We start from the raw sequence: 17,720 nt of genomic DNA, 5'->3' as shown, positions 1-17,720 counted from the left end.
ACAGAGGTTTACACAGAGTCAAGCTGACTGACTCACCTGACCCAGTATATCTGGACACATAAATATAACTATATAGATGTGCTAGGCAGCCATGGGGGAGCCCAGGGGAGGTTCAGATCCAGAAAGGCTTTTCATAAATGTGATTGGAAGGGAGGAGAGGAGAAATGCCATCCAGGGACCTGCTTTTCAGGTCGCCTGGGTGTACAGGCTCCTCAGGGATCTGCCTTTCGGTTTCCCAATTTTAACTTGGTCTAGCGCAAACCTCCTGCTTGTCTCATTCTGCCACCATCCAAGCTGCCTCTCCAGGGCTATCTAGCCATCATCCTGAAAGTGACTTCCTGTCACCCATAAGCAAAGTAAGTTCTTCAGCCAGGTAATCAGGTTCCTGGCCCTGTCCCTGTCATCTTCCTCTGGCCTTCTGGCCTGATGCTCTCCTTGCAGCCTTTGCTTCAGCTGAACACTGCTGACCCAGCCAGGTCCTCTGAGGTGCGCCTTTGTTCACCGTAGCTCTGTCTGCGCGCTCCTTCCTGGACAGCACCCCACTGTTAGGAAGTTCCCTTCATGTGCTTGTGTTGTATTTCATGCGGCATTTCAGTGATTACACTCAGCACTGAGGACTGAAGTGAGCGAGGACCTCTCCCTTCCAGGGATGCTATTGGCATCATTTTCTTTTATTTCTTTTACTTTTTTCTTTTTCTTTTTTTAATTTTATGTGCATTGGTGTTGTGCTTGCATGTGTGTCTATGTGAAGGTGCCAGATCCCCCTGGAACTGGAGTTACAGACAGTTGTGAGCTGCTATGTGGGTGCTGTGTGGAATCTGGGAATTGAACTCAGGTCCTCTGGAAGAGCAGGCAATGCTCTTAACCACTGAGCCATCATCACGTCAGGCCCCGGCATCATTTTCTTAAGTGTGTGTGTGTGTGTGTGTGTGTGTTTGTGTGTGTGTGTGTGTCTCAGGCTGGATACCTGGTAAAGGTCTGATGGGCCTCTGGTTGAACAAGTGAATGGATAGAGGAGGCTCTGTTGGGAAGAGGGGATAAATCAACTTGACTAAGTTTCGTTTGCATGAGAATGCCTCCACAGGCTCACACAGTCGAATACTTGGTCCTCAGTTGTGGGGCTGTATGGGAAGGGTTAGGGCTCTGGCCTTGCTGGGGGAGGTGTGTCACAGGGAGGGGCAGGGGCGGGGGCGGGGAGACTATGGGCTTAGAGGTTTTAAAAAATCTGTGGCATTTCCATTGTTTCTCTGCCTGTGGTTGTGAATCAAGATGTGAGCTCTCAGCTGTTCCTTTGCTCCCTCTGAAACTGTAAGCCCAGATAAGTGCTTTTGTTTTTTGTTTTTGTTCTGCTTTGTTTTGTTTTTTTTTTTTGAGACAGGGAGGGTTTCTCTGTGTAGACCAGGCTGGCCTCAAAGCCACAGCTATCTGCCTGCCTCTGCCTCCCGAGTGCTGAGGTCAAAGGCATATGCCACCACACTTGACTTAAGTGCTTTCTTTTTATTTTTTTTATTTTTTTGTTTTTTGAGACAGGGTTTCTCTGTGTAGCCTTGACTGTTCTGGACTCGCATTGTAGACCAGGCTGGCCTCGAACTCACAGAGATCCACCTGCCTCTGCCTCCTGAGTGCTGGGATTAAAGGCGTGCGCCACCACAGCCAGGCTAAGTGCTTTCTTTTATAGTTGCTTTGTACATAGTGTTTTATTGGGCTGGAGAGGTGGCTCAGTGGTTAAGAGCACTGTCTGCTCTCCCAGAGGTCCTTAGTATAATTCCTAGCAACCACATGGTGGCTCACAACCATCTGTAATGAGATCTGGTGCCCTCTTCTGGCCTTCTGGCATACATGCAGGCAGGATATTGTATAAGTAATGAATAAATAAATCTTAAGAAAAAAAAAAAAGAACAATCATAGTATTTTAGCACAGCAATAAAAAGTAGCAAGACATCATGCTTTAAAACTTCTCAAGTCAGCCAAATTGTGGTGGCGCATGCCTGTAATGCCAGCATTCAGGGAGACAGAGGCAGGTGGATTTCTGGGAGTTTGAGGCCAGCCTGGCCTACAAAGCGAGTGCAGGACAGACAGCCAAGGCAACACAGACAAGCCCTGTCTCAAAACAAAACAAAACAAAACAAAACAAAACAAAACATGAAACATAAATCTTAAGAAGACAAAAACAAAAACAACCCACCTTTTCAAGTGAGCTCTGACCTTCCCTCTGCCTCTGAAGAGTCACTGAGGCAGTTTCCTCTGACCTTCAACTTTCCTGCCATCGCATGTGTGCTGTACCGGGCCACTTTATCATCCGCACTCTCTACACTTAGACCGGTGATTCTCAACCTGTGGGTCATGCCCCTTTCCCAGGAGTCGCATATCAGTTATCCTACATATCAGATATTTACATTACAATTTATAACAGAAGCAAAACTACAGTTATGAAAATAATTTTATGGTTGGGGCTCGGCACAATATGAGGAACTGTGTTAAAGGAAGCGTTAGGAAAGCTGAAAACCACTAACTTAGCTACATGTTTCTCTGGGAAACACACACAGGGCTGCATAAATATAATTTTAAGCAATTTATTATTTTTTTTAAGTTGAAATGGCCACATTATAGACTAAGTTCTGAAGAATACCAGATGCTTTAGAATAAAACAGCATATATGAAAATAATCATAGATGTGTATTTCCAAGACACTGCACGCTGTAGTTAATATACATTTTCTTGAATACTTTGCAAGCAGCGGGCTGAGTTTCCCACTAGTGGGCGGAAGCGTCCGAGATGGGTCCTGTATTTGAGGTATGCGTTTCTGGTATCCAGCAGGCAGCCTGTGAGGAGCTGAACCCCCAGGGAAAGCTTGTGGGGAGAATGGACTCTGCTGTAGATGCCCCCTCCACTCTGGAGTCTGTCTGGGGGCCGCCGCCCTCGAGCTCCACTCAGTATTGGAAGTAGCGCGAGTCCTTGTCGGCGTGTATTTGTACCTATTTTGTTTGTATTTATTTGTATCTATTTCTTATGCCTCTACCACCCTTCTCTACCCCAGCCCTTCCAACACCGGGTAGGAGAGAAAGAAGGTTAGAGGGAAAGGAGCAGCACTTGTCTCTTTAGACTACTTCCTGCTGGCTAGGGCTGCCGGGTTCCACAGGGAAAGTCCAATCTTCAGAGTCAGAGTATCTCCAACCTCTCACCAAACCGCCAAGATGGTAACTTGGAGAAGCAGCAGCTGCATTCTGCTTTCTCAGAGCCTGTCCCTCTCTGTGCTTTGGTGTGTATTCCCTCTCTGGAGTGCCCAGAAATCAACTATCCTCACCTGGCAAAGACCATGGCCCTCTGCATGTGGCAAATGGTCGGCTGCTGGTGGACAGTGTGAAGCAGCTCCACGCCCCACCCCCACCCCGGTATTAAAACAAAACCGTGTTTATGTAACATAACTAGGTTTATAAGTAGGAGCTCAGGGCGGGTACTGAGGGGGTCAGGCTGTCACTCTGCACTTATCAGACCTTTATTCCTAGAGCTGGCCAGGGGATGGACGGATTTCCCGGCACCTAGCAGAGAAGCTCTCTGGGCATTTGTTGAGTGAATAAAGTAATAAAGTTAGATGAAAGACGTGACCCCCAAAGGAAGACGGAACGATTCGATGTCCTCGCTCTAGGCCCATTTTTCTTTTTGCATGTTTTTTTATTTGTTTGTTTGTTTTTTTGTTTGTTTTTCTTTTTTAAAAGATTTATTTATTATGTATACAGTATGCATCAGATCACATTATAGATGGTTGTGAGCCACCATGTGGTTGCTGGGAATTGAACTCAGGACCTCCTGAAGAGCAGTCAGTGCTCTTAACCACTGAGCCATCTCTCCAGCCCTGTTTTTTTTGTTTTTCAAGACAGGGTTTCTCTGTGTAGCCTTGACTGTCCTGGACTCATTTTGTAGTCCAGGCTGGCCTCGAACTCACAGTGATCCACCTGCCTCTGCCTCCTGAGTGCTGGGATTAAAGGCGTGCACCACCACGCCTGGCTTCTTTTTGCATGTTTTTATATGTGTGTATGTTTATGTATGTGGGCTCCTATGTGCTATAGGGGGTCTACCTGCAAGTCAGGGCACAACTTCTGGAAGTGAGTCCTTGCCCTCTGCCTTGTGGATGCCAGGGATAGAGCTCAGTTCCTCAGGCTTGGCAGGAGGCACTTTTTCCTGGTGAGCCATGTCACGGGCCTATAAGCTCACTTTTCTTAACTTCTGTTATAGGCCGAATGGTGGCCCAGGTATTCAAATCATTTGAACCTGTGATTATTACCATTTTGGGGAAAAAAAGATATTTACATATGTATTTTTTTCTTTCCTTCTCCCTTCCCTTTTCCTTCTTCTCTCTTTTATTTTATTTTATTTTATTTTATTTTATTTTGAGATAGGGCCTTCTACTGTAGCCCACGCTGGCCTGAACCCCACTGTGTAGTCCCCCCATGACTGAGTGCTATTACAGACATAGGCACCCAGCCTGGCTCTGCAGATGGCACTTAACAAAGGCTCTTAAAATGAAGTGTGAACAGGTGTGAAATTCAATGTCAAATGTCAATGTCAAATGAAGAGGACCCAGGAAGACCGGAGAAGGTCAGGAGAAGCCTAAGACTGCAGTTACGCAGCCAAGGACGTCAGAGCCACGGAGGCTGGAGGCTGGAGGCTGGACAAGTGAGCGACGGCTGAGGGCACTCTACACTGCGGGAGAAGACATCTCTGTTGTTTTCAGCTCCCAAATCTGTGGTAATTTGATATGGCAACCTTGGCAAACAGGCACAGCTTAGACGCAGAACTCTGTTTTCTGTGAAATTCCACTGGAACTTGGCCCTGCGTGGGTTGAATTAGGTACAACTTGGAATTCCCCAACTACTGGCTTCTCAACAGACACCTGACCCCACCCTGAGGTTACAGCTATGAGGAACCGCTCAATGTTTCAGACTCTAGTCGCAGCAATTCATTTCTCAGTCCAGAGGCAGCCCATTTCCCCCTGAAAGTTAGAATGCTTACCTTTTATTTTAAGTAGGGGGAGGTGGCTCAGTTGCTAAAGTATTCACTGTCCAACCACAAAGACTTGAGCTCCTCAATTCCCAGTGTCTTAATAAAAAATCTGGGCACTGTCAGTGCACATCTCTAAGCCCAGGGCTAGGGAGGCAGAGACAGGGGGATCCATAGGACTCACTGGCTATACCCTGCACAGCTTGATAAGCTCCGTGCTAACGAGAGACCCGGTCTCAAAAAATAAAGTGGATGGCTCCTGAGGAACAATACTTGAGGTGGACTTCTGACCTCTCCATGCGCACCCCCCCACACACGCACGCACGCACACACACACACCTGTACACACAGACATGTGTCCACATACACAAACATGTACACACTTATTTATTTATTTATTGGTTATTCACGACAGGGTTTCTCTTTGTAGCCCTGGCTGTCCTGGAACTCAATCTATAGAGCAAGTTGGCCTTGCTCTGCCTCTTGAGTGCTGGGATTAAAGGCATGTTCCACAGTGCTAGGCTACACATCTTTTATTTTTTTTTAAAATTTTTCACATCTTTTTTGTTTTGTTTTGTTTTGTTTTCGAGACAGGGGTTTTTCTTGTGTAGCCTTGGCTGTCCTCGGCTCGACTCGCTTTGTAGACAGGCTGCCCTCGAACTCACAGTGATCCACTTTTTTTTCTTTTTTAAATGGTGCTAGGGATTGAACCCAAGGCCTGGTGAAAACTAAGCATCTACTCAACCACTGAGCTATACTCTCTCCCACTCAGTAAAAGATTTGAGGCCGGGCGGTGGTGGTGCACACCTTTAATCCCAGTACTTGGGAGGCAGAGGCAGGCAGATTGCTGTGAGTTCTAAACCAGCCTGATCTACACAGAGAGACCCTGTCTTGAAAAACAAAAATAAAACAAAACAAAAAAAGATTTGAATCCATCCATTATATGGTAGGGTGTCCATGGGTACACATATTGGCCTACCACGCCACCACAGTGACACTACTACTATTCTGCTACACATGAATACAGAGTGGGGAGCTGACCTGCTCAGCGACATACCTAGAAGGTGGCAGTCAGACTCTCAAACTGCCTGCTTTCTCTCTGAACACTGTGCTCTTTCTGCTATAGCAGTCCAGGTGGTAGAGAAATTCACAGTCTAAAGTGTGGGGGAGGGGGGAATCAATATCCTGCAAAATGACTCACTGCTTTTTAAAAATGTTTATTAATTTATTCAGATTACAACTCAACTGCCATCCCATCACTTGTATCCTCCCATTCCTCCCTCCCTCCCGCTTTCACCCTATTCCCCTCCCCTAGGTCTATGACCGAGATGGACCTCCTCCCTCACTATATGGTCATAGGCTACACCTTACTGCTTCTTATAGAAGCAATGGCTATAAGCTTCTATTATGATCAAAGAAATCTTCGGGCAAGGGAGGGTGTTTGAGCCGTATCTTCATCTCCATTTCCTTATTTTCGGCAGGCAATGGGGATGAACTAGAGATAATCAGAAAAGGTCCTTTGGTTTAGGAATTCACGTGCTAGTGTTTGTGTTCGGGGAGCCAAAGTAGCTGCTGTGTGCATTAAACGCCTATTAAAAAGACAAAGTGGAGGCCGATGTGGTGACACACGCCTGTAATCCCAGCACTTGGGGAGCTGAGGCAGACTGAGCTAGGAGCTGAGTAGCAGGCCAACTATGTCTCAATACCCACCCCCACCCCACCGCAAAGCAAACAAACAAATAAACAAAGACAACACAACAGAATAAACCGGACGGTGGTAGTAGACGCAAGTTGTCTAATTCAGAGTCCCAGAGAGGTGAACTTAGTCTTTTGGAAGAAAGGACTCCTGCCCCAGCTGAAATATGATGGCTAAGCAAGCATTAGTCACAAGCAGTAAAGGCTTTCTAGGCAGACTATAAGCATCCCACCCGAAGAGGTTAGACAGTCTTTTGGGTGGCTGCCATTCTTGGCTAAGCTTACTGTTATGGAAGCTGGAAGGGGCGTGGACTTGCGGCTCTCAGTCGATTATGGAAGAGCTGGTGGACTGCTCCATGGATCTCTGGTTTTCGTGATCGCTTCTTTTGTTTGTGGATGATGAAAACACTTCGGGAAGACAGACCGTCCGTCCGGACTCAGCTGGAGCCAAGCCCATCCCCGCCCTCCAACTGGAAGCTCTGTTACCATGGCAACTAGGTTAGGGCGGAAGTGGCTTAAAAGACTGACTCTCACTAATCAGGTGACTCTCCAGACTTCTGCACGTGACTCCAGAGCCCAGGCGCGCGCTCTACCTAATCAAGACGCCGGCCTTCATTCACCGGCAACTGACAGCGCTCTAGAGCAATGGCCCGTGAGGCTCCACTTAGAAACCCCACCCCTCAATAGTGAAAAGACCAATTAGGCTGAAGCAAAAAGAAGTAACGCCCCAGGTTTCTCTCGGGTTTGACAGACGCAATTGAGGCTATCCTAGAGTTCCTCCGCCCCTAGACATTTGGCCGGCGACGGACGGACCCCCGGCCCAATAGCGTACCGCTTGGCCGCCGCCTGGTCCCGCCCTCTCAGGAAGGGAACCAATGAGCACGCCAGCTCCCGGCGGGGTGGAGGGGTTGCACTGCGGTAATATGGCTCTTCCTTAGCCAGCGGCGGTGACCAGCGCGGGCGCGGAGCTGCCGGGGCTCTCCCGTGGCCGGCTTCTAGGCTGCAGGGGCTCGGCGAATCGCGGCTCGGGAGGCGGCGGCCGATGCGGGAGGACTGCCCACCTGGCCGCCCGGCGGCTCAGCGGTCCAGATGAGCTCCTGCGCCTCGCTCGGGGGCCCGGTGCCCCTGCCACCCTCGGGCCCGTCCACCGCGCTGACGCCGGGTGCCCCAGCGCGGGCCCTGCATGTGGAGCTGCCGTCCCAGCAGGTGAGCCGACCGCGAGCCGGGGTGCGGAGAAGGCCGGGAGGGAAGGTTGGCGGGGCTCGCGGGGCTGAGGAGAGCTGACAGGAGGAGGACCCCGCGTCCTGGGCCGGAGTAGCCGGGCGTTCCCGCGCTCGGACCCCCGCATCCTTCCAGGAAGGCAGGCGCTGGGGAGCCCCGTGCCCCGCCGTCCGCTGTGGCGCTTTCCCTTTCGCTCCGGCGCAGAGGTTTCTGCACTTACTCCTAGCGTTGCGGGGGTGCTTCTTTCTGCTTCTCCTGAGGGAGGTATTTGGGACTTTGGGGTTTCCTTTCCGATCTCAGAACCTCTCTTGGGTGAGCGTCTGGAAGGAGATTTAAAGTATATATTCATGTCTTGTATCTCACGTTGTAGGGGGATAAGAATGAGAGAACACGGACTTTGGGGACCTGACAAAATTCTTGGCAACACCCGCCTATCTGTAGAGTACATCTTCCACTGCCCTCCCTCAATCCCTCAGGGGAGACTCTGCAGGAACCTTAGCATTGATTGAAGAGGACCTGGAGAAACTGTCAGTCATGTTACGGTGCTGGTCTGTGTAAACTGCTCATTGAAGCCTCACAACTCCATGAAATAGCTCTTTCTCTTATCCTGGTGTTTTCAGTTTTAGAAACAGGCTTCGTCTACTGCCTTCCTGTTGGCATTACCGGTGGGGTTGGGTTTCCGAATAGAGTCTGACTCCAGCCTGTGCATCAGCGTAGTTTGCGTTAGACTGTGAGCAAGTACTCCACAGGACAGAGCAAACTCCCTCAGACTCTTCCTGTAACTTTCCATCCTTGCCGGTGACAGGAAGGAGCAGCCACACAGGAGTTCAGAGACTATGGGAGAAAGGACCAAGCATGGAGTGGATCGGAATGTAAAGGGAAGAGAAATGCTGCACACACATTTCCCCCCCTCCCCCCGTGCCCCCAACCCGGCAGCTCGGTCACCTATGAGCAGGGAAGTAGCATTAATTGCAGAAGCAAGGCAGCGCGGTAGGAGACGATCTTAAAGACCAGAAGGCATGTGTCCTGGTTCTGTAGTGCCACTGGGCAGGGAGTTTGTGGAGAATATTAGGAGCTGGAAGGGAGTGAGACTTGGATTGCATTTCGAGGTCGTGGGCGACGATGAGAGCGTGTCTGGGAGAGTAGTCTGTGGATTGGGCCTTAATAGGAATTTTTGTACGTGTGGGAGGTGGAGTGTGAGGGCCCTGCTGCTGGGAGAAGCAGTAAGTGGGTACTGTTTGAAGCAGCCTGGAGAAATCGGGGATCTAGATGGGCACAGTTTAGGGGAGCTTTGAGAACATGTGCAGTTGGGGGAGAGAAAACATCATTTGCCATATAGAGCCTGTTCTATTAATAACAGTTCACAGTTTAACACTAGGGGGAATAAGCCAAGTAAACTGCCCGTGGACTCAGTTTGATTCCATTCGCTAGTGTTTGTCGAGTTTCTGGATTGGTGTCTCGTGGCCTGAGTGTACAGCTCCATGTTGCATGAGCCCTTGGCGTGCTAGTTACAGTATTCTGGGAGTGTCATCCATCCTTGAACTGCTAGGTAGCCCGTGTAACAAAACGCGTTCCTTCTGTAGTTAATATTAATTCAGTTTTCTAATTCAAAATGCTCAGGCTTGGGGAAACAGTTACATTTTAAAATAAGCATTTTGTTGATTAATATACTAATTTACCATATAACACAAGTGTTGTTAGTATTGCCCACTGTCCACCTTATCTGTTTCTAGAAAAGATTTGGATTTGCCCAAGAAAGCCCACAAAATTATGTATAAGATGTATAGTTTGTCTCTTTTTATTTATTTTTATTTTTATTTATTTATTTTTTTCGAGATAGAGTTTCTCTGTGTAGCCTTGGCTGTCCTGCACTCACTTTGTACAGCAGGCTGGTCTCAAACTCACATCGATTAAAGGCGTGGGCCATCACACCCAGTTCTTTTAACTTTTAATTTAATTCACTATTATCATTTTTATCAGGGTCTCACTATGTAGCCCTTGGGTATCTTGGAACTGTGGGCCTTGAACTCACAGATTAACACTTGTCTGTGCCTCTCAAGATGCTGGGATTATAGTCATGCATGACTGCCCCTGGCTGGGACTACTGGTCTGTGCCACTATGCCTTTTCATGGCTGAGTCCTAGCTATGGCCCCCTTACCCCTCCACTGGCTCCATGTGATCTGTACTATAGATCTTTAGTCATTTTTTTTTTTTTTTTTGGTTTTTCGAGACAGAGTCTCTCTGTGTAGCCTTGGCTGTCCTGGACTCGCTTTGTAGACCAGGCTGGCCTCGAACTCACAGCGATCCGCCTGCCTCTGCCTCCCAAGTGCTGGGATTAAAGGCGTGCGCCACCACGCCCGGCTCTTTAGTCATTTTTGCTTCCAGATCATCTCTGTCAGTTAAGCAAGAAGTCATCATACACTTTGAAGATACGTTGCTCTTTTAGTTTTGGCTGTTGTTTGTCGTTATCTAGTGAATCAGTGTAGGCTCATCCAAAAGGGATCACGCTGTACTCCCTTGGGTTTATAAAACTTTTTTTTTTTGAGACATTTACTATGTCCTTAATATTAAGCTTAACTGAGAGAAGCTGTTCCCTCCTTTAAAGCTTCCTAGCCACATTCCCAGATACTTGGAATGCAGACATTTTTAGAAGTTTTTAGCGATTATGTTGTTACCCTTTTTTTGGATGTCACATGTTTCTTTAAGAATTCATAAAAGGATGGCTGGAGAGATGGCTCAGTGGTTAAGAGCACTGGCTACTCTTCCATAGGACCTGGGTTCAATTCCCAGCTCCCACATGGCAGCTTATAACTGTCTGTAACCTCAGTTCCAAGGGACTTGATACCCTCACACAAACATACATGCAAGTAAAATACCAATGTACATAAAATTAAAAAATAAAGAAAACAAAACATTAAAAAAAAAAAACATAAGCCAGGTAGTGGTAGTGCACGCCTTTAATCCCAGCACTTGGGAGGCAGAGGCAGGCAGATCTTTGTGAGTTCAAGGCCAGCCTGGCCTATAGAGCAAGTCCAGGATAGCCAGAGCTGTTACCTAGAGAAACCCGGTCTTGAAAAACTAAAAAAAAAAAAAAAAAAAAAAAAAAAGAAAAAGAAAAAAAGAAAGAAAGAAAGAAAGAAAGAAAGAAAGAAAGAAAGAAACCAAAGCGAGCGAGTGGCCGTGTGTATTTGTAAGTGCATTTTCTAAGAGTCTGTAACTTCATTTATTGCATATTGGACAGTATATCAAGCACATGGTCTCAGTTTTCCTGCCCAACCTTATAAATTTTAATATCATTGCATATGTTTTTTTGCTACTTTAATTTCTTCTGTGAAGTGCTTGTGTCCTTAGAATTCACTTTTCTAATTATTGTGCTTGATTTTTATAGTCTTGAAGAATCTTTTTTCTTTTGTTTTTGTTGTTGTTGTTTGTTTTTGAGAGAAGTGAGTTAGAGCTATTATTATTATTATTATTATTATTATTATTATTATTATTATTTCTATTACTATTATTATTATTTTGTTTTTGTTTTGTTTTATTTTTTGAGACAGGTACAGCCCTGGCTATCCTATACTCACTTTGTGCACTAGGCTGGCCTTGAACTCACAGCTAACTGCCTGCCTCTGCCTCCTGAGTGCTGGGATTAAAGGCGTGCGCCACCACTATCCGGCCTACTCCTATTATTAATCTCATCTTTGTGTGTGTGCTCCTGTCTCTGTGTTAGTTAGGGAACATAGCAGTTTCTTACACTTTCCTTTTTTTTTTTATGCCCTCAGCCGTTCTGATGCCAGTCAGGGAGTTTGCAGGATGTCCCTGTACTGGGATTAGTATGAATTGCTCTTCATGGTCACATTGGAGCTGTGAGTTTTTAAGAGCAAGGTTTAAGAGTGAAGTCCCATTTTATTGTAACAGATGCATCCACTTCTAAACTATTTATCTCCATGGATTTGAACTTTGGTCCTCCCCAGCTGAGGTATTAGGGGTGTAAAAGCTTCCGTCCCTTCCCCTCCTTGCCCCCAACATTGCATTTCTGATCCCAAGAGTGGGAATTTCCACCAGAACCATGTAGTCTCCAGTGGGTGCCAATATTGTGACCTATAATAAATTGTGGCACTATCTTCCTGGAGCTAGTATCCTAGTCCTCCGGGCCAAGGCTCAGCCCTGCTTCCTGACCCTGCAGATGCCGCTCTCAAACCTGGACCTTCCAGAACTTCTGCCCAGTTGACTGTAAACTGAGGTATTTACAACCCCCTAGGTTTTGATCATCTGCTAGAACTGGCTCACAAGGCCAGGAAACCTTTCAGTTTACTGGTTTATTGTAAAGGAGATGGGGAACAGCCAGATGGAAGAGACAGATGTAGGAAAGGGGTGGCTGGGAGCTTCCATGTCCTCACGGTGCCCACCCTCAGGTTTTCTGAGATGGTTATGAAGACACCATCAGTGACTAACTCAGTCCCCAGTTCCTTTCCTGACGTGAAGGGCTGGTAGTTCTACTATCCAGGAGCCTGCCAAGCTGGACTGGACTAGAAATGCTTCCATGAAATGGTCTTGAGCAGGAACCATGGTCAAATACCCAAACCAGAAAGGAAGATTTCCCTTTTGGGATTCTCCTTGCTGGGGAAATTAGGAGGTAAAGTGCTGTGTGTGAGGGTTGAAGACCAGGATCAGTATTCACTGTGCATCACCACAGGTAGTGAGCAGGCAGTGCTCACCACCACGGGCATCACCACAGCAGGCAGTGCTCACCATGGGCATCACCACAGCAGGCAGTGCTCACCACGGGCATCACCACAGCAGGCAGTGCTCACCACGGGCATCACCACAGCAGGCAGTGCTCACCATGGGCATCACCACAGCAGGCAGTGCTCACCACGGGCATCACCACAGCAGGCAGTGCTCACCATGGGCATCACCACAGCAGGCAGTGCTCACCACGGGCATCACCACAGCAGGCAGTGTTCACCACGGGCATCACCACAGCAGGCAGTGCTCACCACGGGCATCACCACAGCAGGCAGTGCTCACCACGGGCATCACCACAGCAGGCAGTGCTCACCACGGGCATCACCACAGCAGGCAGTGCTCACCACGGGCATCACCACAGCAGGCAGTATTCACCACGGGCATCACCACAGCAGGCAGTGCTCACCACGGGCATCACCACAGCAGGCAGTGTTCACCACGGGCATCACCACAGCAGGCAATGTTCACCATGGGCATCACCACAGTAGGCAGTGCTCACCACAGGCATCACCACAGCAGGCAGTGCTCACCACGGGCATCACCACAGCAGGCAGTGTTCACCACGGGCATCACTACAGTAGGCAGTGCTCACCATGGGCATCACCACAGCAGGCAATGCTCACCATGAACATCACTATAGCATGCAGTTCTCACCTCAGGCATCAGCACAGCAGGCAGTGCTCACCACAGGCATCACCACAGCAGGCAGTGCTCACCATAGGCACCACCATAGCAGGCAGTGCTTACCTCAGGCATCACCACAGCAGGCAGTGCTCACCAGGGCCTCTGCTGGAAGCGTGCTTTTGCTACCCTCTCCTCCCTACTGTGTTCCTTGGGACCAAGTCCCTCTGTGGAGGCCACACTTAAGGAGCGGGGACTTTTGCTTCCTCACCCTGTGAGAACAGAATGTCTTACGTACATTACCTGCAGTGTCTCAGTGCATATTTCAATCCGTTTACCGATAAGGATTTTAGGGTCTATGTGATTTTCTTTCTTTTTTGAGACAGGGTCTCTCTGTGTAGCCTTGGCTTTCCTGGACTCACTTTGTAGACCAGGCTGGCCTGGAATTCATAGAGATCCACCTGCCTCTGCCTCCCCAGTGCTGTGATTAAAGGTGTGCACCCGGTTTAGGTAACTTCCTTAAAAGTCACAGGGAACATCCACTTAAGGACTGTCCTTCTCTGGTACCAGTTCCCGTTTATTGTAGCTACTCACTCTGTAGGGTTCTGATGAGAAGATTTAAATATTTTTATATTTAACTCCAACAGCATCTGCCCCTAACAACATGTTGCTTATGTAGTAGTAACCCAGTATTTTGTTACTTCTGTGACTTCTCTTAAAGAATTTACTAGCTTACAGAGAGGAAGTCGATTGAACAGGACTGAAACATACTGTCACCAATGACAGAAGCAGGCAGAATGTTTAATGATGTTGCCAGTGGTTTGTTCATGGCCCCCTCACATGCTTGTGATTATCATGTCCTCTTCTCTCTCGCTTTCCTTCCTTCTTTCTTTCTTTTTTTCTTTCTCACTATAAAGCCCAGGCTGGCCTTGAACTCATAGAAATCCACCTGCCTCTGCTTCCCAAGTGCGGGGATTAGAGCTATATACCACCGTCCTTGGCTATATATACTTGCTTCTTAAGTCCAGTCTATGTTTTTTGAATCTGTCATTGGTCAGGCCAGGGCAGGCACAGGGGACAGCCGGGTCATACTGAGAACAGATGCCTAGAGTAGCACAGCGCTCCACCCTGTACTCTTCTTCTGTCCATAAGTATTTATCAGTCCTTTTTGACTCAAAGGAAAGAAATGCAATCTATAGTTGTGTCTGTAAAGTAAAGGCCCGGCACCTCCTGAGCAGGGATGGCTCTGTAGTAAAACCACGAGGAGGCTTTGTGCGGGTCCTGTCTCTAAAGTCATTCTGTATGACAAAGTGCCATCAAGAACTCAAGTCGGCTCTTCGTTGCTATTTCTTTGTTCTTCCTGTGAAAATGTTTAGTTTTTCTTTGGAAGGAAAAAGCTATGTTCTTATTTTCTTCACAGGATCTCAGTTCTTAGTTCTGGGGTAGAAAATCTAGAAGTGAAACCGACTGGAAATAGAGCAGAATTGAAAGTTGAGGCTGAAGTGTGTGTAAAATGACAAAATTTACGTCTTCGCAGTTTCCAAATGTGCATTTCACTTTTATTTGTTTGTTTTTAAGACAGTGTCTGTCTATGTAGCCCTGTCAGTTCTGGAACTCGCTATGTAGACCAGGCTGGCCTTGAATGCCGAGACTCACCTGCCTCTGCTGCCCAAGTGCTGGGCTTAAAGGCATGTATGTTGGGCCACAGATGTGTTTTGTTTTGTTTTGTGTTCCCCAGGCAGGTTTTTAAAAAATTTTATTATTATTATTTTGTGTGTGTGTGTGTGTGTGTGTGTGTGTGTGTGTAGCCTTGGCTGTCCTGGATTCACTTTGTATACCAGGGTGGCCTCGAACTCACAGAAATCCACCTGCCTCTGCCTCCCAGAGTGCTGGGAGATTACAGGCGTGTGCCACTGTGCCTGGCTACCAGATATGTATTTTTAATCCACTGTGTGATTCCACCTGCAAGCCAAGATTTACTTCTGCTGTGGCAAACAAGAAATCAGGGTCATTTTTAGTGTACCGTGTGTGTATAGTAATGAACTTGGAGTTAGTTTAGAAAAATTAAAGACAAATCTATTTTTTAAATATGGGTTGAAATGTTGGCAGTTCCTCAGGGGAGAAGAGGCAAGGAGAGCTCTGTGAGTTCGAGGCCAGCCTGGTCTACAAAGTGAGTCCAGGACAGCCAGGGCTACACAGAGAAACCCTGTCTTGAAAAACAAGAACAAAAAAACAGAAAACAAAAACAAAAACAAAAAATTGCAGTTGTATGCTTCAGGTTTAATGGTACTTTCTTATACCACCAGAGCAATTTATTTTTTCTGCATGAATAATTGCTCTTAACTACTATGCTATCTCCCCAGCCTCTTTCCTCTTTTAGTTTGTAGTTAATATGGTTTTCCATCTCACTCTTAAGGTGGAAACTCAAGTTTTGGAATAATGGAATTTTACAGATATAAAGAATCTGATGTCTCAGAGGCAAAACTATTTGCCAGGCCTGGAATGTGCTGCAAAGAACTCGGGAACTGTTTAACAGATCTGTAGAGATCACCTGACTCTTCAGCACCGGGTCTTCTAAGCAGGTCTGTGTGCGCTGAGCACCTGTTTCTGTAACTCCTCTCTGAGTTCTGACTTGGTACAGGGGACCCCGTCCACCCCTCATCTTTGTCTTTAGGCTGGAACCAAAATGGGGTGGTGGCATTGCCTTAAGCCTCTCTTCAAGGGCAGGGCTGTACACGCTGCCTCTGCTGCTGCCCCACTCAAGGTGTGGAACAAGGCGATGTTAGCATGGCCCCTGGACTCCAGGGCTGGTCTTCGGACTTGTGTCTGCTTTACCAAAACCGTCCCTTTTTGAATATTTTGAATATTCTTGGGAACAATGAATTCTCTGCCTCCTTAAGTTTCGGAAACAACAAACATCTGGTGACTGTGGTTTTTCTCCACGCCAGCAGTTTGGTTCTGTGTAATGTTTAGCACTGCTTGCTCTAGACACTAGTGATGTTTTTAGATATTTGTTAAAAAATGAAAACTAGCCAAGTGTGTTTGTCAAGGCTGACATAAGTCACCCTCAGTTGAGCACTAGACCACAGCACTCAATGACCCATGGGGGATGGGTAGCTTTTCTTCCTGTTCCGGTGTTTAGGATATCCTAAAAGACATGGCCAGACCTTTTAAAACAGCAGGATATATCAGGCAGCTGAAAGTAGTGGCTACTTTTGGTTTTAGTCCATAGGTTCTTGAATAAGGAAAAAAGAGAATAAAGGAAATTGGGAATTGGGCTTCTGATTTATGTTTTTCAATGAAAAACTTGGTGACCTTTACCATGACTGTAGTTTCTGTGACTAAGCATTTGACTTTGAACTCTTAAGTAGTTCAGTGTGTTTATACCAGCCGCTGGTGAAGTCAGTTCTGAGTCCTGAGTAGGAAAGACTGATCCAGTGGCTTTCATCCATACGTCTTTGTGAAGTGAATGTGCTCACCTTGCACACTCCGCCAGCCTGACTGTGCCTCTGAAAGGATATGGATTATTTCCTTCCTCAATTCCAAACATTCTTTGTAGGAGAGCTAATCTAGAAAACCTTTTAAAAGTCTTCAAAGTGAAAATGCTCTTATTTAGACTTACAAGGAACGTTTACAATTTTGCCCCTTTTGAAAAGAGGAAAGTCCCTGGGAATGCTGTTACTGCGAAAAGTTAGCTTCCCGGTGCATGAGCAGCCAGCCTTTCAGTTCTGACAGACTAACGCGTAGCAGGCAGGTGGGCTGTGGGCATCCATGAAAGGTTGAGATAGCTTCCAGGACCACACTTCTTACTGCTGTGTGGCTGTACGCACAGGAAGGTATTTAGGCTTCTTTTCATAGAGAGACTAAATGGAGTTTATTCTGTGTGGAAGATTTTCAGGACAAATAGGAAAATGAAGAGCCAGCTGCCTCTCTACTCTGGAGTAGTTAATTTATCCCCGCCAGAAGACACCAGCTAGTTACTTGATTGCAGAACTGCAGAACTTCTTTTCCTTCTTAAAGATACATATTTAAATTACATATTCATTTATCCTGCGGGCATATGTGGTGGTCATAGGACCACTCTTGAGAGTCACTTTTCTTCTTCCACTGTATGGATCCTGGGGATTGGATTTGGGTCATCAGCCTCCATGGCAAGAACCATCTCGTCCTTTTTTTTTGTTTTTGTTTGTTTGTTTTTGTTTAGATAGGGACTCTTTTTTTTTTTTTTTTTTTTTTTTTTTTTTTTTTTTTGCCTAGTCTGGCCTAGTTTAGAGTGGCCTCGAGTTCTATGAGTCCTCATGTCTCAGTCATCAGAGTACAAGGGTTACAGGCCTTTGCTGCCATTCCTAGGTGTTAAACTTAGTTGATTGATTGGTTGATTATAAGACTGGGATCTAACTGAGGGGTTTTTCTCTGTCCTACGCAGCCGTTCTCCTACGGC

At 46.9% G+C, this 17,720-nt stretch overlaps 1 protein-coding gene and 1 long non-coding RNA gene across 2 annotated transcripts in view; one reads left to right on the top strand and one right to left on the bottom strand.

Annotated features, from left to right (window-relative positions):
• Window positions 1-7,575: 7,575 nt before the first annotated feature.
• The window catches only part of UVRAG (UV radiation resistance associated), a 260,496-nt gene continuing 250,351 nt past the window's right edge, over window positions 7,576-17,720 (top strand). Inside the window, exon 1 of the mRNA XM_084773991.1 lies at window positions 7,576-7,899. Within this exon, the coding sequence (XP_084630117.1) occupies window positions 7,783-7,899 (117 nt within the window). The 5' untranslated portion in view covers window positions 7,576-7,782. The remainder of the gene's footprint in view (window positions 7,900-17,720) is intronic.
• The window catches only part of LOC311593022, an 88,414-nt gene continuing 78,606 nt past the window's right edge, over window positions 7,913-17,720 (bottom strand). The window contains exons 2-3 of the long non-coding RNA XR_014777570.1: window positions 10,271-10,993; window positions 7,913-10,100 (exon numbers count right to left, since the gene is read on the bottom strand). This is a non-coding gene — a long non-coding RNA (uncharacterized lncRNA). The remainder of the gene's footprint in view (window positions 10,101-10,270; window positions 10,994-17,720) is intronic.

This window comes from Acomys minous (genome assembly GCF_964271855.1).
Source record: "Acomys minous genome assembly, chromosome: 2".
Classification (NCBI taxonomy): Eukaryota; Metazoa; Chordata; class Mammalia; order Rodentia; family Muridae; genus Acomys; species Acomys minous.
The sequence above is the reverse complement of the archived record's forward strand: the minus strand, read 5'-3'. Positions and strand labels throughout refer to the sequence as shown.